This window comes from Callionymus lyra, chromosome 3 (genome assembly GCF_982586985.1).
Source record: "Callionymus lyra chromosome 3, fCalLyr1.hap1.1, whole genome shotgun sequence".
In the NCBI taxonomy this organism is placed as follows: domain Eukaryota; kingdom Metazoa; phylum Chordata; class Actinopteri; order Syngnathiformes; family Callionymidae; genus Callionymus; species Callionymus lyra.
In genome coordinates this window covers 37,068,577-37,091,845 of record NC_141820.1, presented here as the reverse complement: position 1 = coordinate 37,091,845, position 23,269 = coordinate 37,068,577, and the positions used below count along the sequence as shown (strand labels likewise).

Genomic DNA, 23,269 nt, shown 5'->3' with positions numbered 1-23,269 from the left:
TTTATTATTGAACTCAGTCTTTTCTATAATCTTTTTTACTGTTCCAATAATGTATATTAATGCACTTAAAATAGAGTTTAAATATAAAACATGTATCATTAGTAATTGTTGTTATAATTATAGTTGCAAAAAAAGCAATTTAATTAATACTATAAATAACTTGTATGTTCTAATTATAACAAGATTCTCACAAACATTCTACCTATCACATTTTTAATGATAAATTGATCTTTAACTATCATAGTGTGATAGATCATTAGGCAGTATGAAACAAAGAGCTGAGCTAAGACACTTCAGTGGCAAGTCTACTTGAAGTAGGGTCTCTGGACTCTCTTGGACAAGGGGGAGAAAACGGGAGAAAAGAGATTAATTTTCACTCTCACATGAACACAATTCGAATATGAGCAACCTTTTATAATGCTTCATTCCAGCTATTTTTATTTGTTTCCTAAGTAAGATTTCATGTATTTATTTAAGATAAATACACTTGTTTGATCAACAAAATTAAACGGCTTAACTGTCCAGCAGCAATTTAAGGAGACACATCAGAGCTATTAGCATATTTGTGTTGCTTTCACACCAGATACTGGTGTTGTTTACACACTGACACACAACTATCAGTTGTGTTGTTGACCCACTTCTCTCATTCTGATGAAGGCATCTAAGCCTCTATTAGCAGACAATGGTTCATCAACATTTACACTCTAATCTACTTTAGTTTTTGGTGTGTTGCCCTCTCACAAACACATGCACTAATCTGTTTGGTAAATCCTAGTTACAGTCCAGAAAACTATTGTTTCTGCTCCACGGTCAACTCGAATACATTAGCAAAGTGTGTGAACGGTGTCACCAAATAAATTATGATTTACCCACTGTTTTGTGATGTTTTTCTCTTAATAGCCAAGAATATTTTGCAAATACTATTTATATAATGTTTTTCACTGTTTCCTTTCAAGATGCAGAGGTTTATTTCTGTGTGCGGCTAATAAAGCCCGTAACTTAGTGGTGACGCTAGTGTTCCTAGGTGTGGTGTAACTTGGACATTCTTTATTTCCTGTGAGAAGTAGTACGCTTGGGTGAAGCCTGTCTGATGTCTGGAGAACTCATAGACAACTGTACGGAACAGAAGAGGACATTTTTAAGCCCGGGAAAATTTCCTTCTGGCTCTGATGGGGCTTATAGAACGAATATCATAGAAGTACTAGTGTTGTTTATTAAAATTAGAAGTTTAGAGTTTTAGGATGATGATGTGGTCCGTAAGTAATAAAAGCGGTAACAGTTGCTATATAAGAAGAGGTAGAAATAACAGAGGTAGTGACACAAAAATGGTATTTAATGTAGCAGTGTCAATATAATTAGTTGTATATGCTTGTTAGAAATTAGCTGTTTTATTTTGTATTTCAGTGGCAGTCACGACTTGACTCAACTTTATTTATACAACACTTCAAAACAACTGTAGATGACACAAATTGATGTACAAAGACATAAGATATAGCACAAAATAAAAATGATAATATCAACAAATAAAACCAGTTAAAGGCACTGACACTATAACACTAGCACTAACAGCTGCAGTCTCATGCTGAGTCAAAAGCCAGGGAATAAAAGTTAGTTTTAAGATGAGTTTTACAGAATAATAAAAGTAGTAGTCATAGTAGAGTTTTGTGTTTTATTCAGTTGTCATTGTAGAATTAGTAATGTGGTGTAGCAATATGATAAACAGTGATGTAAGCAATAGTATGAGAGGATCTCCGTCTTAAAGAATTAATAAATGCAAACATTTTAGTTCTGTTGATCTAACGTCTCTAATCTGAGTTACTAACTTGCTTACACAGCACTTGTAGTACACGCCTTAGCTAGTAATTAGCTTAGCATCGTCGTCTTTGCTAAACACTCAGTTAATTCTACATTCATCACCATGTGTTATCATAATGACAGAGTCCTGGGATTAAGATTAGTTGGGTTGACCCTCGCCCTTGTCAATAAAGTCAAATTGTGCTGGTAAAGCTAGGCAGCCATCCTCTGACCACGCCTGAAATACTGCACTGTCAAAAGTTTGGCTGAATGGTGGGGGTAAAACAAGAGAACTCATTTAGATTACAATAGAAACCTTTGCCCATGTCTGCCACCGGACCTTGCAGTCAAGTATTCATATAATCCGCCAAATTTTAAGATCAGATTAACCAGTTACAAAGAATGCAGGCCGTTAACCTCCTTGTTTGAGCACATACAATAAACTTGGTGAATGATGGGATGGTGAGCTGAATTTAGGACGCATCATCAGTAGTGACTGAGGGCTTGTTTGGACCTCTAAATACCATACACCCGCACCATGGTTCTGAATGGAAGAGAGATAAACTGAGTGAACCAAGGTTTCACATTGATGAGATGCAACTGGTATACAGCATACATCACACATGTTGACCAGGTTTAACTTCCTCCACATACAAAGCATCACTCAGATGGAAGACAGAATGTGGTATTTGTGATGTTGGTGCCCTTGGGGGTACTCTCCCAGGGAATACTAGCCCTAGTCTCCGGTGGATCAACTTAGCTTGTCAGGTGTACCCTCTTGCTAGATGTTTGGCTTTCCCTCAAGTGTGTTGTCTGCTGGAGTGAAACAAACAGAGCGTCAATCTACTGCCTTAGTTTGTATGTTTCCTGCCAAAAAACAGCCAAACCAAAACACACTTTTTAAAGATTTCCCACGATGGAGGTGTCCGTGGAACAAAGGTCTCAGGTGGTAGTGAGGAAGGATGGAGGAGGGAATCGTGTTCGGATTTCATGGCAGCTGGATTTTGTCAGGGGGTCACCAGGGGGGCTCGTGTGTCAGGGTGATCGAGTTTAAGATGAAATGGGGCCAACAAGAGACCCTGTTTGTTTTGGGGGTCCTACCACGAGTTGGTGTGTGTACTTATTATCCAATCATATTCAGTGCTTGTGAGCCTTAATAACAGTTTGTGGGGGTGGGGTCAAGGAGGAGGGTGTAATTTGATCCTCTGTTTTGGTCCATCAGTCTGAGACTCACTGGGGTCAATGTCACAGTTAGGGAGAGGAAAATAAAAGGATAATTTAAGGACCTTTTGCTGTCAACTTTATTTCGAGCAACACGTTTTTTCTTCTACATATACGGGTTGTCTTTTTTATAGATTAACTTAGTTTTAGTATGTTAACAGATTTTATTTGTGTACCAAGATGGCGCCGCACGAGCAGCAGCTGGTCACAACAGCTCCCTCTTTCTTCTTACTTTTTATTACACTTTTTCCATTTTTTTGGCGTCTTTTTAATTTTTTCTTTAGAGTGGTCGGATCTTGTTGCCGTTGTGCACAAAACGAGACCACTTTTACAACTTTTGCATTTGTATTATCTCCTTTATTATTTCTTTTTCCTTGCACTTTATTTTTTTTAAACTGCGCTGTTGTGAAAGTGTGTTTCCCCTCTGGGGATGAATAAAGCTTTTCTATTTTCTATTTCATAGCTGGGTTTATTCAGATTCATTTATGTTCTTTTACAAAACATATACTGTAATTTCATTTTATCAATTCAAATTGTATTATATTAATTGTTGTTATTGCTTCCTGTGTCTGTGATTTGTTTTCAGGTTTTACCTTTCATATCTGTCAATTTTATTTACATTTATTTTTTAATCCAGAATATTCTGTTTTTCTTGCTCAAAGTTCAATTTTTACCAATTTGCATTCAATTTTTTTTAACTTTTCTTTTGAAAGTAGTTTTAAGAGTTAAATAATCTGGTGTTGTCTTGATCTTTGAGGTATGTACTGTTTTGAGTATTGTTTTGATTGTTAAAGCGCTTTGTGACCCTGGTCTCGAAAAGCGCTATATAAATAAATATTACTTACTTACTTACTTACCTTCTACCTATATATTACCTAAAACTGTTTATTGTCCTTTAATGTGCATTTAGTCACTAAGGTTTAACCAGATGTGTATCTTGTGACTTCATGAATTTATTCAAATTTACTCATCATTAGAATTAAAATGGAATGTTTGACCTGTTGTTTAATGAAATGATCCAACTTTTCAGCAACTATGACTTGTTTGAAATTATCTGCAGATTACGTGGTGGAGGTCAAAAGGTTGTAGTTTCAAACAGGTGTGTTTCTCACCTCCTTCATACATATAATATATCTGGAAACATCTGGTTTACATCTGTTATGTGTGTGAGTGTTTGTGTGCACCTGAGCAATACTAGATGTAGCTGGACACTGTCCTGCTGGACATACAACACTTCAGACATGTTGCCCCACAAACACGTATTGAGCAATTAGCCTTTAGAGGAATTCAATCTGCAACGTTGTATAGAGACTTTGGACAGTTTGTGGTCTCAATGAGATGATTGTGCTAGGCTGGTGTGTGTCGTATAAAATATGTTATAAGATGAGTAACAAAAACTGTATGTTGGTTCTTTCCAGGATGGCCCGGTCCACTGTGAATGGTTCAGTCCAGAAGTAAACAGCATTTAGTTGTGTGCAGTCAGATTCTGAAGCTCAAGTCTGACAAAATGTTTACATTGACAGAATTGTCTCTTTTCTAAAGTCTTAAGCCTTGAACACTTCGTCTGACCAGTAAAACAAAAGACACACACTGAATTTACTGTATATCTCCTCACGCTCACTGTTGTCACATGTCATGATTGAGCCGCCCTCCATGATGTAAAACAATTGTAACATCATCTCCATATGTTGGTTCACTGACAGATCTCCTCACGTCACCATCCGTCAAAAGAGGCAGGTTCCAACCGTCTTGTGGACTCACTGACACACATGACGTTTTGACTCACTCGTGAACTAGAAAACACTGAGGATACCTCCACAGGTGGGGTATGGGGCGCAGCAGATGCCTTACTTAATTCAATTGAACAAGTCTTCTCAGTTGCTGCTGAAGCTCCATCACAGACTCGCAGAGACTTTAATAAGCTATAAAGAATATTATGTAAAGCATCAGGGGCAGAAGCAGTGTACTTTCACAATTGTGGGTGTGTTGTTACCTTTCTGTACATGTGACCCCCAACAGAAACACTGTTAGTTAAATATTGGTCTGGAGCTTCTAAGCTGCAGGAATTTCATACTCCGACTGCTCAATGATTGACAGGTGCTGTTCCCGCCTTCTGCTTAGTTACGTTACATAACCTCGCCCAGAGCAGTTTGTGTGTATATGTGTGAGTTTGTGTGTCTGTTATGGTAACAGAATGTCCCAGGCTGAAGCAGTTTTGGCGCGCAGGACCTGAGCCAAGTGCTGGAAGTGTTCAGTTCTGTGACGCAAGTTGAGAGTTGACCTAGTTGCTCACTTCAGATTCCATAATGTTGCACTTGATTCTGGCTAAATTGAAGGATGACGACCACTGCCTTGGTTTAATGACCAGAGTCCACACCTGTTATGGCCCAAGTCAGACCTGGAGTTAGTATGATCTAACTTGTAAAAAAAATTGCTCCCACTGTCATTAAAAAGGTTATTTTTGTTTAACAAAAACCGTGCATCTGGTGTGTTTTTCTAAATAAAATAAATGATTTTTGTTATGGATCATTAGTTATTTGAATTATCTTATTAATGGAATATTTTCAGATCTTTTTTATGGATCATTGACAAGGTGTTGTTTTTATGATGATTAAATCAAATAATACTTTTGTTTTATTTTTCTTGAATACCTTTTCTTCATTCACAATAGGTTTTTTCCAAGTATTCCCTTTTTATCTCATTTAATTCTGGAAACTGTGTGTGTGCCGTAAGGCGTAAATGGGACTTTCACGGAGTTGAAAAGTAGAACATTCTCAACATTCAGAGGACAGAAATAGTTCTCTCACTGTGCATGCTAAAAGCCTCTTTGTCTTCTGCTCTCTGGCGGTGGACTTCATTACTGCAGCTTTCAGGTGGTGAGCGCTCGTGTTTTTAATTCAAATGTTCAACCTTAATTGGTCTCACATGATGGGAACTAACTTGTGAGATAACTTTTCGAAGTCCTTACAGTAAGTTATGACTCTTGACAGCAGGTGACCGGAGCATCACAGTCCAATTCCACATAATGCTGACAAGTTATCAAACTCGCATGAACCATAGTGGCCCTGAACGTCACATGACATGTCTACAGTTAACTGATTTTCTTGAAGAAGCACAACAGCTTTATGGCCGATATTCAGATATGCCAGTAATTCATGTATAATGGCTAAAATATTAGGGTTTTTTTAAGAAAAAAACGAACAAAACAAAAGCTTTTATTTCATTGTTTATTGCTTATTTTGGTGCAGTTCAGTTTTAATGATGCTTTACAAATATTACTTTCTTACTTACTTACTTTACGCTGTTGCAATCACACTGTTTTAACAATAGGGGGAGCCGGAACTAAATACCTTCAATCTTCATTTGACCTGTGCTTGTGTAGTTTGTTTTCCTGTCATCATCCTAAATGCCACACCTTCACTGAATTGATTCAATTTATTATGATGCAGTATCTTAGTTTTGAAAGACCACTAGATGGCACTCTCAGTTTGAAAATGATGCCAGCTTTCATTAAGTTAGTAGATCAGAGCCAAATATTATAATAATAAAATGCACTACATCATGATACAACATAACTCAGCTAATGCTGTATCATGGGCCATATTAATCCATCACTAAGCTTTACCTGCTCCAGGTTGTTCCTCTTTGTGTCGTCACAGGTTTTAAAGATGGAGGCGGAGCTACTAGGGGGCTGCAGGTGCATCTTTGGAGGTCACCAGGGTGAAACTGCATGTCCAGAGACCATTTAAAGATACCCTGAAGTGCCCTCAAAGCCATGGCTACTGGTTTCATACTAATGATTATTTGAATGATAGTTGTCGTGTTCCTACCTGCTGTCAAACATGTCAAACGCTGCACTGCTCTTTCCACCAGGTTCTGTGGCATTCCAGGGAACGTGTCAGGACTGATGCTCACCCGAAACCTGGCAGGAACAATTATCATACATTTTAAATGATTCTAGGGAATTTCTCTAAAGCACCAAAATGAACCAGTTGACGTTTAAAGTAAATCTGTCCCTCACTCTGGAGTCCGGTCACTTCTGGACCACTTGGACGACCATTCATGGCAGTGACATGTGGAATTTTTCATCACCTCGCCCAAGGGCGCCATGTCGCTGTTGTTTCCAACCCTGCCTTCTCTAACTCACCCACATTCCCGTCTGCAGCTATTATTCCTGTCAGCTCTGCAGGTTTGTTATTTGTTGTCGTGGGCTGCATGGGGAACGCTGGTGCTCTCCATGGCCTGTCGTACTACAAGCTACAGCATCGTCATCATCCCGCTCCGGACCTGCCTGTTCAGCCTGGACGCTCTTCGCTTCTACCTTTGGGTGAGGGGAGGTAAAAGGGGACGAGGGGGTTGACTTGGTGTAAGCTTTTCCTTGTTAGCATACAGAATGTAATATTAGGTTTGTAACATCAGAAATGACATCTTGAACATCCAAATACTTTCTCATGCTTCATGTTAAATAGGTAAACAGTTTATTGGAACAGGCATGTTCAACTGGGAGGAGACCTCGGGGCAGACCCAGGACATGTTGGAGAAACAACTATGTTCTCCTAGAACTTCTAGAGACTGCTTCTGCACTGGACCTCTTTATTAAGTCTGCTGCCCCTGTGATCCGACCTTAGATAAGCGTTTGAGGATACATGAAAAAAAAAATCATTTTATATACAGTAAATGAATATTTTGAACTAAAATAGTGACAGTATACTTGTGAGCAAGTCAGGTTCAGTTTCATTGTGAAATAAAGGTAGAGACGGTAAAGAATAAATACTGTGAATATTGATCTTAAGAGAAAAAGTTAAAAGTTTGACACTACAGGTATCAAAACTGTATGTCAAGTCAATTCAAAACCAAAACAAAGCTTTCCATAGTGTGAAATAAATCACTAAGAATAAATTATTTCAAACTAAAAGCATCACTTTTCTGTTTATTGTGAACAACACTAAAATGAAAAATAAAAAATCAGAATAGTAAAAGTGAATTTCACTCGTAACAAATTGTCTCCTAATTTCTGCTAAATTTACATGTATTGATCCTCTCTGTGTCATTCCAGATTAAACACCTGAAGAACCTGGAGCAGGAGAAAGATGCCCTCTACTCTGGTCTGGAAGTTGTGGAGGAAGCTCGACTGTGGTACCAGCAGCAGCTGGCCGAGAACCATGCCAGGCAGGATGCAGTCTGGACCGGAACCAACTCAGCACGAGAAGTAAATAAATAATCAGATAGGTCAGATAATTCCAATAGGACTTCATTTATATCATAGGCGTGTAAATGATTGGTAAACATGACCAGGAGTAGCCTGGCATTACTTCTTACCTAGTTTATTTTGGGTGAATAATAACAAATATGATTCAAAGGGTGAGTGATTTTATTAAATAGAATGAAAGATAGTTGTGTTTTTATTGTGTTGAGAATTGTTTTTATATTTATATCAATTCATCAACAATATTTTGTTAGTTACTAAAGATACTGTAGGTAATCACAAACTTAATGTTAAATCACTGTAAAAGAAAAAAAAACTAACTTTTATATAAGTAAGTAAGTAAGTAATGGTTGTTTGTAAAGCACCTTTCTAGACCAGGGTCACAAAGCGCTTTAACATTAAAAAACAATACACAGTTAATTAAGCAGCAACACATTCACTCTAGAATGTCCGGTCTCGTTCCAGTTCTCCTCCTGCCAGCTCAGGTCCAGGATCCAGCGGGTCAACGGCTCTCTGGGCTCAGTGATGTCAGAACCGAGCAGCAGCAGCAACGTGTGCTGGAATGAGGCGGACAGCGACCTCCGGTGGAAGAACTCGTTGCTAACCCAGGTGACTGTCAAGGGATTGTTTGTCCTGCCGTCTAATCGATATTCATCCCACTTGGTATTGTATCTACTTGACAGGAGGTGAGTCGAAAGAACCGGCAAATTTCAATGTTGGAGTCCGAAAAAGTCACCCTACAAGAAGAGCTGGACCACGTGACGAACCTCTGACCACTGAGTGGATGTAAATATGTATAAACAGACTTAACAGGTAGTAAAGAGCAAGTTTGGATATGAACATCTGTCTCTATTTTATCCTCATAATGATAAATTCTTGAACTATCAGTAACATTATGCTCATTTTCTCAAAATTTTTATTTTATACATTTAATGTTTTTCTTTTTTTATTTATTTCAATTTTACATGAGAACATCAGAGTTCGATTTTACAAGTTTTCTGTTTTATCTTTCAATTATAATTTTTTTTTTTACAAATGTAAAGAGTTGTTTTTTGTAGTCAGCTCATATCGCCTATCTTTAAGAATAAAATGTGCCGTTTTAAGTGTGTCTTAAATTGTTCTAGGACCTATGATATAGTCATCAGTATGTTTATTTTTGCACAAAACTCTCATTTAATTAAGATATTTACATTAGAAAATACGCTTAAGCCCCGCCCACTTAAAAAAGAAGTTTCGTACAAGCAACTATGCCCACTCTGCTCTGATTGGTCACAAAAACCCGAGATGCATTCAAGGACTCACGTAAATTTAATCTCAGCCCTGAAACTCCCGTTTTGTACATTAAAAACGAATAATAAAAATTATTAGTAAGTTAAGTTTTCTGGTTAATATACACATTACAAAAACAACTAAAGGCGGAAGTAACTCTCAGCTTGTTTACATAAATATTTCTTTTGTTTCACGATTAACATGTAGGTACTTCACTGATTTAGGGCTTCTAGGGGAGGACACCTCCACCAGAGTGACGTCAGAATGTTTAATTGTCACTGGCTGTAGGCCAACCCGAAAGGCTTGTGGTCCTTCGCCACATTGTGATGGACAATTAGCTATATATGTCATTAGTAACAATTTAAACTTGCCAAACCTAACTTATCTCCAATGATGCATCCCTGCCTAATATTGATCAAACACACGTATATAAGAAATTAAATCTGTTTATATGATACAACGAACAAAATGATTCGCATTTGATCGCTTCAAGTTTAGTCTACGAGAGTCCCGGACGTTCTTGGGAAAAAACATCCCCTCAGTCATATCAAATGAAGCTACAGTGAGTCTGGTGTTGTCACACTTTACAACCGGCTGTGGTGCATAAAAGGTTGGCCTCTGGCATGAATGAAAACAATTATGTTTAACTTTTCAATATTTTTTCAAAATGTTTTTTATACGAATTTTGATACAAAATATTGTCATTTCCTGACCTGCTCAACAAAAAAGTTCTCAAAATACTCACTGAAGCATCTTTATCCGGCTCACATCATGAATGAGGACCAGCATCACTTCTCTCACCCCATGAAGGATCTTTGTCTGGACTCGCCCCGTCTGAACGCTCTTGGTGGTCCAAGGGAGGAAACTTACTTGCTATCACAAACAACAACTTTTTGTTTTCAATATTTGGGAAATATTTTTTTGAAACTTTCACAACATGGCAGCACTTGCATATTGCTGTAGCCATTGGCATGATGCTAATTTCCTAAATTTGGCTTATCCTGTTGTGAATTAGATACTATATAAATCAGTGTGAAAACTTTATCATCCACCTGGAAGTGGAGTTGGCTTTGATGCTACCTGTGATCGAGGCAGGTGGTTCTGTTTGTCATCCGGAAGTGGTCTAAATCTATGAAGAGAGGCACCAGAGGGAGAAACAACATTTCCACTCCGACTCAGGAAGGTCCCAGATTCCTTTATTGTTTTCCTTTAAAAGGGAATTTAGGGATGTCTCTGTTGAAAGTGGGACCTGGAAGAGTGAAGACTCTGATTAGGATCACCAAAACATCCAGACTTGTTGTTGCTGTCGCAGTGTCTCCACCTTGATGGGCATTGAACTGTGGTGGTTCTGGTACCAGCACTTAGATGAATGTGGTTCCGGATCAGGATTGTTGGCTCTGAAAGTGCCTGCAGGCTCATCCGGATCTGAAGTCACAGAGCAATCTCCAGAATCTGAGACACTATTTCATCTCTTCCGTGCAGGAAACCGTGAGTAAGCTAACATTAGCGTGCGGGCGGACAGGGATAAGATGGGAGGAGGATGGTCGTCAAGGAGATAAAGAGATGCACATGTATTTCATGTGGTTAGAAATGTATGTACATAATAAATTATTACTTTGATAAATTTCTTGGACAGAGGCCCTTTGGCAGGACACACTGAGGAGTATAAACCTAAAAAGGTAACTAACAGATATTTAGGTCTTATTATACTACTAACAATGTTGATATTTAGGATAAATCAGTGGAAACATTTATGACAGCAAAATCACAATCAACTGTATTTATATATGTTGGAATAACCAAATTATTATCTTGTAATCAAACACGATTCATTTCAAGTACAACTGCATGTGGATCTTGGATATATAGTCTTCAACGTAGACCCTGAACTGACCCATTGCGGGTCACCATTGTTCATTTGGAAAAATCCGAAGAACCACAGGCGAACCAAAAGTTTAAATATATGATGTATCGTTTGTCATGTTGTGCTAAACGCTGTCTTGCGATTCAGAGTTTGGTTCCGGGTCTTGTCCCTGGTCCCGGGCACGTCCCAGCAGCCCCTGCAGGTGCCTGATGTACAGGATGGCGGCTCGCAGCGTCTCCACTTTGCTCAGCCTCTTGTCCTCAAACTCGGGCGGCAAACGCTCCCGCAGCCGGGCGTAGCCCACGTTCACGCATCGCACGCGGTCACGCTCCCGCTCGTTCCTCTTGCGGATAAACGCCGGCTCCAAAGCAGGGAGGTCGCCCAGAGGAGCACGGAGGAAGTGCAGTCGCCCATACGGGTGTCCGGACGGGTCTAGGTGGAAAGGAAACCCCCGAGCCAGAGGGTCTGTGAGGTAGCTGCCACTGCTGTCCACTGTAAAGCGCCGCAGGTCCACTGGGATGTGATCCATCACCTCTTGGTGGGGAAAAGACATTGTTTAAAACATGGACAACTGATCCACAGTGCTGGTCCTGATCTGCAGCTGTGGCCCCTCAGAACCATCATGTGAGCCTGTTGGTGTTTGGAGGTGTGTGAGGAAACTTGGTAAAAGAGAGTGAGGCAGGGGTTCTGGGTGCGACTTCTCTTATCAAGATCAACCTGTGTTAAATCTCACCTGCTGCTGACACTCACATACGAAACATTCTTGGCTTTCTTCTTCTGACTTTGCTTTTAGATTCACATGCTCAAAGTTCAGTGATGGACAGACATGTTTTGGTAAAATTATTTATTCCATTTGGATTGGATCACATTTTAAAATTTTAAATGATTCATGATTTACATTTTCTTATAATTTATATTCTATATTAAATTACTTTATTGTGTGAATGTGTATATTATTACCAAATATTGTTTTGCAGTTTCACTATTGGTTTAAGTAGTTCTTAATCATAATAACATATACGAACAGGCAGTATTTTTAAACAGATACAATAAGAGAAGAAGTACAAAATTATTATACTTGTCAATCAATTTATCACTCAATGATATTGTTGCGTTTTTTCCTCTATATTTTAAAAGCAATATGTTTTCCCTCTAAAATGTGTTTTAAAAGTTTTAAAATGAATCTAACAAGGTAAACACTATGTAATATAAGAAGAGAAAAAAAACAATACACATCGGAAGAGATGATTTTGTAAGTGTTGCTGCTCATTTATCTCACTTATTCCGTCATGAACGTATATCTCAGGGTACCTCAACTTTATTGCTCGATTTATTTCTAGTTATCCGGTATAAAACAGTTTTATTTGTTTATGTAGTTTTATCCTTTTTACGGGAGGATCATTTCCGGAGGTCCGTGAACGACACCTATATGCCTGTGCGCATGTGCAGTCAAAGCTAACATGGCTTCGTACATGGATGTGCTGTTGTTTTATTCTGTTCGTATTTTCCACATGTTCTGTTTTTTAACTAGTAGCATGCATTGTGTAGCAGCATCTACACGTTTCTATGTGTCCACGTTACTCTAAACCCTTTAACCCTTGAATGTTACGTGTATGATGCTTTTAGCCAGTTAAGCTAGTTCGATGTTAGCTTGTTATGATGCCGTTTTTTCCCGACAGGATTTAGTTCAAATCTAAATGTTGTGTATATTCATTTGTTTTGGTCAGACATGGAACAATACAAACACCACGGTGTTCTTTCCTGACAAGCACCTGTTGACTTCAGGTAAGCTAACAGGGCTAACAGTTGTTGTTAATGACGTATAGTTTGTCTGAAAGTGATTCTTTACAGTGTTTCCAGCATGAACGAAATGAACCTCAGTCCGGTGGGCATGGATCAGCTCAGTGTGCCCTCGGTCAGTGCGAGCCACCTGGGTCTGCCCAATTCCCCTCCTCACAACAGCCTCCCCACTGCAGGTAAACCTTCACTTTCCTTTGAAAGTTGGAAATATATTTGGAAAGTCTTTCTGTGAAAACACGATTTATTCACTTTATGAGATTTGTCAATTATTTTTGTAATGATTTGGACGTTTAGGAAATTAACAATTTTGTTGTTTTACGTTGATTCTATATCTGTGTTGGGACTCAGGAATGCCGGTGGCCATCCCTAGTCTGGGTCCTTCTCTGGGTTCCCTCCCCTCTGCTTTGTCCTTGATGCTGCCAATGGGACCTCTTGGAGACCGGGGTGTCATGTGTGGTCTACCAGAGAGGAACTACTCCCTGCCCCCACCCCCTTACCCGCACCTGGAGAGCAGTTACTTCAGACACATATTACCAGGTGTGTGTTTGTGTGTGTTCATCCACTTGTGTTAGTGGTCAATCTCTTGTCTGAGATGTCTGTGATTGCAGGGATCTTGTCATACTTGGCTGACCGACCCCCTCCTCAGTATATCCACCCAAGCAGCATCAACATGGATGGAACATTATCTGTATCCAGCAATAACCCATCAAGTCTGGACCCCTACAGTGGCACAGGTGGCCCCCTAGAACAGGGCCTGGTGCCTTTGGATTCACGGCAGGTCAGCGGGCAGGGAGACCTTCACCAGCCTAGTGCCCATGAACTTGATTCTGCAGGCCTATCCATGGAGTCTCGGGTCAGCAGCCCCATGTCACCGGACCGGATGGGAGAGGAGCTGGCCTCAATGGATGGAGTTGGGGTGGTGTCAGACCCCCAGCAGCAGCTTGGAGGACGGCAGCCTCAACCACATGATGGCATGACTGGTGTGGACTCCACAGGTGGAGTGATGCCCCTTCATGGCCCCCCTGTGCTGGAGCTGCCTGTGGTGATGGATTCCGACCACATGGGGCGACGTGTAGGGAATACGGGCGGGGGTGCAGGGGGAGGACTTGCGAATCAGCTGCACAGCAACGGAGATATGAATTCTGGCGTGGTCAGTGTGGTGCTCACTGGGTCAATGTCTAACCAGGGTCCACTAGGATCACTGCATGGCCACTCTGGGATGGGTCTGGAGGCTGTCAATGTGTCTCCCATCACAGCTGAGGTTTCTCTGGGTCCAGAGAGCAGCCTGGTTCTGGTCAATTCTAGCTTGCAGCTAGAAGACTCCACGTCCAACAAGGAGAACCTGGTGCCTGCTTTTGCCATCTGTGAGTATCTCAACTCACAACAACATACTCTGGTTCTCTCCATGATGCCGGAATCTGTTTCAACAGGGTGCTCTCTGTGTGAGCGATCTTACACTTCGGACTGTCCTGAGCATGGACCTGTCACCTTCATACCCGACGCCCCCATCCAGAGCCGAGCACGGCTGTCTCTCCCCCGACCGCTTTGTCTACGCATCTCTGTCAATGACGAGCCACTTGGTGAGACAACTTAATGTTAACACATATATCCTTAATATGTCGCATGATTCGAAATCCAGGGTGAAATATATCCTCAAACCTGGTCCTGGATCATGCCACACACACACACACACACACACACACACACACACACACAGATACACACAGATACACACACACACAGATACACAGATACACAAATGTCATCCTTGGTTCCTCATGTTGATTCAAGTATGTACTCATGTCTCAGGTGTGTTTGCTCGTGATGTGATCCCTCCCAGAACCTGTTTTGGACCTCTGGTGGGTCAGCACTGCAGCAACGTGGATCTCTCTGATTGGCCGGAAAAGGAAATGCCCCAAATCTGGAAGGTTGGTCATTTGAACTTGACTTAACCTTGGAATGTTGAAAGACATCTGACTGTCTCTCTTTCTCTTTTAGATGTTTCACAACAATGTTCTGGAATTTTGCATTGTCACCACCGATGAGAATCAGAGTAACTGGATGATGTTTGTGCACAAAGCCCGGTGAGTCTGATCCACTAGCTGACCCAAAATGACTATTTCATTTTTAAAACTAACCTTAAATGCCTTAAACATTATTTTGTATGGTTTTTTTTCTGCCATGTGAAAAAAATGGAAATATTTACAGTATATTGTCATTATGAGTTATGATGTTAATATGAATCATTTTTATAAGTCCCCTTTAGCCACTAGCAGTTTTCAAAGAAATGCCAAATTTGGATCCCAAACTTTGCCTGTACTACTAATACTACTCTCTTTTCTCTTTACAAGAGCGGTGGTTGTGCTCTTGTGTTTGGCACCTGACGGGTTACAATGTGACAAAGGGAAAACTCAAAATTAACCCTCTCCTGCTGGATGACTTGACTTAATAGTTTAGGTCAGGGCTTTGTTTTAAACTTGACATGTGGCTTATGTTGGACTTAAAATCTGCTCTTCCCTGACTTACAAGTCACTGTTAAGGGGCAGAAACTATTTTTAATTACTTTAACGCTTGCATGAAGCTTAAATGGATTATTATGAGATTTTAATTGTTAGAGGTCAAAGCCTCCTTTACAAGTTTGTTTGCGAGTTTGCCATCTTCATAAGCTACAGTGCCGTGCTTAATATGGAACAGCGTTTGCAGGGTTGTGATGACTTTAACAACTCTGTGTGTGCATGTGTATATTTGTGTGTCTAGGAATCGTGAAGAGCAGAACCTGGTAGCGTACCCAGCAAATCGTAAACTCTACTTCTGCACCACCACAGAGATCCACCCAGAGCAAGAGCTCCTCTTCTACTACAGCCGAGACTATTGCAGGCTTACAGGTCAGAGAATTATTGAACTGGGAAAGAAGATTATGGTTCTTGCAATTGTTATCCTTAGGTTAGATTAGGTAGAACTTTATTGATGGGATAGTGGAAATAGTTTTTTTTTCCAATTAGCCACAGCAAATACAGCAATTTTTCATAAAAAAAAAATAAAATAAAATGAGAACAAGAAAATAGAGAAAGAACAAGATGATACAATCTAATTATAAAGATAAGGAACATAGATCAAAGAAAAATTGCAAAGACAAAGGATACAAAGACTAACATAGAATATAATTTTACTCCACTCCTGCCCCGAACTCAGAATTGTACAATTTAATAGCCCTAGGAATGAACGAGTCCTTGAGTCTATTTGTTTTGCACCTGGGAAGGAGCATTCAGATCCTTTGGTTGTATTAATCTTGCTATACTGTATTTGTATGTTCCGCCTGGTGTTCTTAGGTGTTCCTCAGCTACCCGAGGGTCCAATGTGTCAATGTGGTAAAGAGTGCTCGTCCTTCTCTGAGCTCAAGTCTCATCTAAGCAGCCACAACCGCTCAGTTGCTCATAGCCACAGTCCTCTGCAGCAAGAGCAACATCTGCAGCAGGAACAACAACATCAACAACAGCAGCATCAACAACAACAACAACAACAACAACACCAGCAACATCAGCAGCAACAGCAACAACAAGCCCAGCTGCAGGAGGAAGAGAAGCTTACGGCATCCAGCTCCTCCTCTTCACCCTGGCCCTGCCACCCTCACCCTGGCCCCAGACAAACTAGTGAGGAGGTTGCCAGCCAGAGCAGTGATGGAAGGACATTGAGTGGCGGCAGACGCAAGTCTCGCGGCAACGTGCGTGAGAAGAAGTTCAAGTGCAACATGTGCTCGCGGGCTTTTATCACCTCCACCAAGCTCAATGTGCACTTCATGGGTCATGTGGGCATGAAGCCCCACAAGTGCGAGTACTGCAGTAAAGCCTTCAGTGACCCCAGCAACCTGAGGATGCACCTCAAGATCCACACAGGTAAGTCCTGCTGTCAAAGTACTGTCTGGAGCAGGTTTCTTGCATCCAAAGATTAATTTATTTTAATAATTCCTTTTAGATTTTAATCCCCTTTAAGGATCAGAGATGAGCTCATTTATCGCACACTTTTGGTATCTTTTAGCCGACTCTCTTAGAAGTGGTCAAGCATGGGATTATAAAAGCACAGTTTAAATTCTATTTATTTCAATCTTATCTTTACAATGATTTACAAAGTTTTACACAGTCGTGTACAGGGCCCCAGACATAACATGGTAAAAAAGAAATTCATTTGTGGCCACCAATTATTATTATTATTATTTAATCATGTCTGGTCTGGGCCTCCGTAGTCTTGCACTTCAAATCACACAATGTTTGTCTTCTGCATCATACGTGTGCAATCATAGAATTTTCAACTACAATCAAACTATTACAGCTGTAGTCAGCCAAAAAGAGCTGGTATAGAAAATCCATACTTAACAAACGTACAACAGAAACATGGTGCTCAGTAATTCAACGTAAGAGACATTTGTCAACATCTCTTATCAACTATTTCTTCCGTCAACTCCTGTTCTTGTCCACAGGTCAAAAGAACTACAGGTGCAGCATCTGCGAGAAGTCCTTCACGCAGAAGTCCCATGTGGCGTCCCACATGCTGATCCACACAGGCGCAGAGAGGCTCAAGTGTGACCTGTGTGACCGAGCATTCATAAGGAAGCCCGACCTGAAGCAGCACATGTTCTCACATACTCAGTAAGCAATTACTAATGGTAGCGACTCTGACAGGGATCTCTCATGTTTTTGTTTTTTTCAGAGAACGCAGGATCCAGTGTCCTAAGTGCAACAAGCACTTCCTGAAGACCAACCACCTTAAAAAGCACATGAACTCTCATGAGGGCCGCCGGGACTTTGTCTGCGAGAAATGTCACAAGGCCTTCCTCACCAAGTACCACTTGACCCGCCACCTCAAGATCTGCAAGGGGCCTAAGGCTGAGCGCACGAGCCACAAGGAGCCGGAGGAAGATGAGGATGATGATGATGATGATGATGATGAGGAGGTGGCCGAAGATGCAGCTCCTAGAAGGGATGGGGTTGGGCTGGTGGACACAACACACAGTGAGGACTGTGGTCTGGATGTAGGAGGGTACCACTCTGAAAAGTCACTCTCACCAACGTAACATTAACACTCTGACACTAGTGCTATTGCCTTCCTTGAAGGGGTGTGTTTTGAAAATGTTCCCCTATTCTACCTCTGCAAGTTCACCTGAGATGTTGGTTCTGGATCTGCTTATTTTTTCTATTTTAATTTATTATCTTCAAATTTGAATATTATGATTTTGCTGTGGCATCGTCTGCAGCCCTGGGAAATATGATTGTTACATTTAATTGTTAAATTAATTTGCAAATAAATATCCAGTGAAACTTTCAGTCATGGAAAAATGTGATCAAAATAAAACAACGCTATAAAAAAACACAAGTTGTATTTAAGATAATTTGCCAGAGAAAATATGGTCAAATCTCAATGGCGACGACTGCATCTAATCAACTTTGTATCTAATGTAATGGGAAAAAAAAGAACAAGCAGGGGAAAATTTCTGTTTAAAGGGTCTTGACTAAAAAAACATTTTAGATGGCCACCAGCAGGAACTTGCAAACTCAACAATTATGGTTAAAGTGGGAAGTATTTCACTACCCCATTACCTCATTTAACAAGTCTAAACTTTCTTCCTCAGCTTATCTACATTACTTTGACAAACAAACTTCACTAGCTTGTTGCAACCACATATTCTGACCTCTACACTCTCAAGGACACTTTTCTTTTTTTTTTTTAACACTAATACCTTTATTATATTTTATTTTACTCATAATGTTGCTGCAGACATAAACCGTTTATTTATACACTGCACATCTTTATTTATGATGGTTGTACATATTCTGGGTATTGTGTAATATTGTGCTGTCCGGATTTTCCACATAGATCACTAGTTTTCTCCCACTGACGAATCCTGTTCAAATGGGAGATAAATGAGAAAACAATGTAATTCAATTCAATTTTATTTAAAGTGTCTTATCATAACAAAGTTATCTCAAGACACTATACAATTCAACTGAATTGCAAAACTTTTGTTCTTTTCTGATTTAATGTGTGTCTTGGTTCACAATAAAAAAATATTTCTGTGTTTTGATGTCATTTTCATTCTAGTATCAAATCACAAATATAATTTCCATCACTGAAGATATAGTGCAGTAGCGCAGTAAGCGGAGGTGACGTAGTAGAACTTCCGGTAGGAATACGAACGATGCAGCGGTGCAGTTGTCATCCCCATTAACGTGGTATGAATCTTGTCTTAACCATATATTTGCGGCAAACTGCAACTATCTCCGACAGGTTAATAACGTAATTCTTTCATTTAAAGGCCGTAGTTTGTATGGTTTCTTCCTGCTACTTTAGGTTGTTTACAAGACGGCTTGAAGCTACTTAGCTTAGTGGCTAACATCGACTGAATAGCGCGTTTTCTTTAGTTGCATTTGATTTTACATAATTTTCCTCATATGTTTAATTGTCATAACTATATTTCATAGACTGGACAACCAATAAAAATTACAAGTTTATTGTAAACTTGTGTTGCTTGTTTCTATGATTATTGCGCAGCCGCAGCAGTCATGTCAACTCCACAGAAGGAGTCCTGTCTGATTGACAGGGCTATGAAGATGAGGAAAGAGGAGAATGCTCGCCAGGAAGTTCTAGCCTGGGCTGTCCTCAACATCACCCTGGCTGGCATGGTTTACTTAGAAATGTGAGTGAGTGTGAGTCTTCTTCTTACAGTATGTGTTCTAAAAAGTACTTGTTTCACACGTGTTCTCAGGTCAGGGAAGCTATTGAGACGATACTACAACATCACATACTGGCCCATCTGGTACATCGGTAAGTAGTAGTAGTAGTAAGTGCTGGGTTCTTGTTTAAACATCAGTGCTGTCATTTTCCGGTGATATTTTGATGATTGTACCAGTGTTATTGTATAAGCATAAAAGTGACAACATCTGACTGTCCATGTAGAACTTGCCCTGGTGTTGGTCTTCAGTCTCAACTCTTTGTTCGATTTTTGGAGATACTTCAAGTACACAATGTCTCCGTCCACCATTGCCATGTCCCCTCAGCAGCATCAGCTCCTTGGCCTCAGAAACACAAGTGAGTCTGTAGCAGTTTTCCTTTCTAGAGGTCAGTCCGTAAACCCTTACTTCACTCTTGCAGGCATCAAAGTGTCGCCGCCTCTGAAACCAGAAAAGAAGGAGACCCCAACACCAGACCAGTCGTCCCCCCTGCAAGGTCAGAGTGTCCTCAGCTTCAGTCCCTCTCGTTCTGTCTCCACTAGCCCAAAGTTCTCCCCAAGCTGTGTGAGGGGATACAGCCCTTCTTCCCCCAACAACCCTGGGGGAGCCTACTCTCCCTCGGTGGCTCTGGGTAAGGTGAGTTATCCAGAAAAAATTCTGTAAATGTTAAAACCAAGAAGGCATCATAACCCTAAATGTGTTTACAGGTGTTGAACTACACCCCCTCGCCTGGGTCTTCACCCTATCAGAGTAGCTTTGGGGCAACTGACTCGCCCAGCTTAAGGGCCCGGTACCGCACTTCCCCCTCTGTGTTTAACTCTCCGGGCAACAAAGAGGACTACATGCAAAACCTGAAGAGTCTAGAGAGGTTCCTCCGCTTGGAGGAGGAGAAGAGTCACCGCAACCAACTCGGTACGTCTAAAAAGATAGTCTAATGAAAAAGTTATTATCCTGTCATCTAGTATCTACATCTTTTGAATGAAATCTTTGGGTCTCACAAGCTGATCATCTCACATTAAAAATAACAACAATGAATGATGACATGGAAAATTTTAGTTTTTTTTACCTCACCACCCCACAGGGAGTCCAGAGTCTGTGTCTCCTAACCACAGTCCCACGTTCTGGAACTACAGCCGATCAGTGGGCGACTACACTCAGAGTCTCAGAAAATTCCTATACCAGCCAGCCTGTCGCTCACTGGCACCATCAGCCCATAAGGATGAGACTGACCTTGGGTCCAAGCAGGCCGCAGAGGAGGTCATATTGAGACACTTTGTTGTGTGTGTTTGTGTATAGTTACATGTAATGTATCTGTGCTGCAGGTGTGGGCCAGAATCACGACAAGTCGTCATGTAGTGGACAGCATCGACAGTTGGACTGCCAAACTCCGAAATGTGAGTCGGGAAATAAAATAGCTTCTCAGTCAAAACAGTATATTCTGACATAGCATGTTTGTGTAACAGTGGATCAGCGACACCATCCTGGTCCCGCTGGTGAAAGAGATTGATTCTGTCAACAGTCAGCTGAGGAGGATGGGATGTCCTGAGCTGCAGATGGGAGGTAAGTCATTCTAGAATTCAATTCAATCTCGAAAGAAAAATCAGTGAGTAGAATTGACAAGTCTGGGACCAATCTCTCTTTCACCCTGCTGACCACTAGAGGCCAGTATCAGCAGCCTTAAGCAGGCAGCGATCATGAAGGCCTCCGCGATACCAACCTTTAACTCCATTGTCCAGTATCTGGACGTCACACCCAACCAAGAGTACCTGGTGGAGCGCATCAGAGGTGTGTATTGGGCTCTACCCTTTTGTTTTTATTGAACATGTCTTATCTGTTCTCATGGGTATTTGTGTATGTCTGTAGCCTGCCATCTATGCATCAATTTACATGCAGTTTACTGGGTTTTAAACGCAAAAGAATATGTCTTAGATTCTCATAAATTGCTCTTCTACACAGGACTCATCTGAGTTTTAAAATAATATTTTGTTTAAAGATTAGTAAGGTAATACATTTCAAGAGTTTGGAATGTTATTAAGTCCCCACATCTTCGAATCACACCATGTATAAAATGTGTCTTGAATTGTTTTTGTTGTCTTTAAAGAGTCTTAAATTGGACTTGTTGAAACGTATGTTTCTCTTATGCTTCTATAGTCACATTGTGTGTGTATGTGTGTATATCCTCAGAACTTGCTCACAGTGGCTGCATGAGTTCATTTCGTTGGAACGCTGGTGGAGATGTGAAGAACAGGAAGTGGGACACAGACCTCCCCACTGACTGTGGTGTGAGTAGACAAAAAACTCTATCATGACCTTCAGTCCATTGCCAATGGTCTACATCTCTCTTCAGATCCTCATGCACGTCTTCTGCACATACTTGGACTCCCGGCTGCCCCCCCACCCAAAATACCCTGATGGCAAAACCTTCACTGCGCAGCACTTCAGCCATACGCCAGACAAACCAGGTCTGAGTCAGTCCCACCTGGAAATGTATGCTAGTTTTGTCTGCTGATGCCTGGTGGTTTTTCTCTACAGATGTGACAAAGGAAAACCTGCTGTGTGTCCACCAGAGCAGCACCAACCCTCCTCACTACCAGCTGGTGTACCAGGGTCACGTCTACAGTCTGCCCAAGGTAGCCGCACACAAACGCTCCACAAATATCTGTGTTCGCTCTGTGATGTGGAAGATCATTTACATTGACATTAATCTGAATCCTTGAATATGAATGAGATGACGCTGAAGGAAGTGTCCTTTTTGTTTCTTATCTGACACAACTTTTCCTCAGGGCCGGAACAACCTGTTCCACACTATCCTCATGTTTCTCTTTGTCATCAAAACCAAAGAGTCAGGAATGTTGGGGTGAGTTTCTGCCCGTGTCGCAGTGGCCTTATAACCCAGAATCTGATGTCTGTTATCCCTGCAGGAGAGTGAATCTTGGACTGTCAGGTGTAAACATCCTCTGGATCCTGGAAAACTGAAGCTTAACTGGGAAACGTTCACATGTGCTGCTTTGAACTTTGGAGGGTTTTTAGAGCTTGATGGCTTGAATGTAAATAAAGTTTTTGTTATTTTGACTTACAAGGTCAAAGTTTTTTGGTTCGATCACAGTGTGACAACAGAAACCGTGTCAGACATCTCCTACAAAGAGCTGATTTTGTTTAAACTTTGACACTGTTGGATGTGGAGTAGCCAAAGTTGAGATAAACTCAAGACTGTAGAAGCTAAATAAAGCCTTTTTCAACTTTTCCCCACTGTGTCACTCACAATAATTAAAAAAAAAACTTCAAATCTAAAAAAAATAATGTTTATGTTAAATTGTTAAATAAATGTCACGTATTTATAGTATTAAGCCACATTTTCAGTTAAAACGATTTAGTTTTGTTTATCAGTTTTAA

General features: G+C 40.7%; 4 protein-coding genes across 6 annotated transcripts; 3 read left to right on the top strand and 1 right to left on the bottom strand.

The window, feature by feature from the left end:
- Positions 1 to 7,011: 7,011 nt before the first annotated feature.
- LOC148084666 (suppressor APC domain-containing protein 2) lies at positions 7,012 to 9,315 on the top strand. The gene is made up of 4 exons (XM_087785998.1): positions 7,012 to 7,342; positions 8,072 to 8,224; positions 8,687 to 8,830; positions 8,905 to 9,315. The coding sequence occupies exons 1-4, from the start codon at positions 7,124 to 7,126 to the stop codon at positions 8,992 to 8,994; spliced, it is 606 nt and encodes a 201-aa protein (XP_087642124.1). The 5' UTR covers positions 7,012 to 7,123; the 3' UTR covers positions 8,995 to 9,315.
- Positions 9,316 to 10,923: 1,608 nt separating this feature from the next.
- LOC148084665 (achaete-scute homolog 4-like) lies at positions 10,924 to 11,962 on the bottom strand. The gene has a single exon (XM_087785997.1). It carries the CDS (start codon positions 11,905 to 11,907, stop codon positions 11,479 to 11,481), a length of 429 nt encoding a protein of 142 aa, XP_087642123.1. The 5' UTR covers positions 11,908 to 11,962; the 3' UTR covers positions 10,924 to 11,478.
- Positions 11,963 to 12,808: 846 nt separating this feature from the next.
- prdm4 (PR domain containing 4) lies at positions 12,809 to 19,224 on the top strand. 3 transcript variants are annotated; one of them, XM_087787801.1, is made up of 12 exons: positions 12,818 to 12,850; positions 13,082 to 13,139; positions 13,206 to 13,330; positions 13,503 to 13,691; positions 13,763 to 14,518; positions 14,585 to 14,734; positions 14,964 to 15,082; positions 15,153 to 15,238; positions 15,912 to 16,039; positions 16,484 to 17,047; positions 17,629 to 17,797; positions 17,859 to 19,224. In XM_087787801.1, the coding sequence occupies exons 3-12, from the start codon at positions 13,216 to 13,218 to the stop codon at positions 18,220 to 18,222; spliced, it is 2,640 nt and encodes an 879-aa protein (XP_087643927.1). In that variant the 5' UTR covers positions 12,818 to 12,850; positions 13,082 to 13,139; positions 13,206 to 13,215; the 3' UTR covers positions 18,223 to 19,224. The 3 variants fall into 3 exon arrangements, with proteins under 3 accessions (XP_087643928.1, XP_087643926.1, XP_087643927.1); XM_087787802.1 differs by having other exon boundaries at positions 12,809 to 13,139; positions 13,215 to 13,330; XM_087787800.1 differs by having other exon boundaries at positions 12,809 to 13,139.
- Positions 19,225 to 19,323: 99 nt separating this feature from the next.
- Positions 19,324 to 23,120, top strand: tmem209 (transmembrane protein 209). The gene is made up of 15 exons (XM_087785996.1): positions 19,324 to 19,378; positions 19,698 to 19,842; positions 19,912 to 19,970; positions 20,103 to 20,234; positions 20,298 to 20,512; positions 20,584 to 20,788; positions 20,958 to 21,133; positions 21,199 to 21,270; positions 21,340 to 21,436; positions 21,536 to 21,661; positions 22,061 to 22,158; positions 22,224 to 22,338; positions 22,409 to 22,506; positions 22,660 to 22,733; positions 22,798 to 23,120. The coding sequence occupies exons 2-15, from the start codon at positions 19,709 to 19,711 to the stop codon at positions 22,850 to 22,852; spliced, it is 1,656 nt and encodes a 551-aa protein (XP_087642122.1). The 5' UTR covers positions 19,324 to 19,378; positions 19,698 to 19,708; the 3' UTR covers positions 22,853 to 23,120.
- The last annotated feature ends 149 nt before the right edge of the window (positions 23,121 to 23,269 follow it).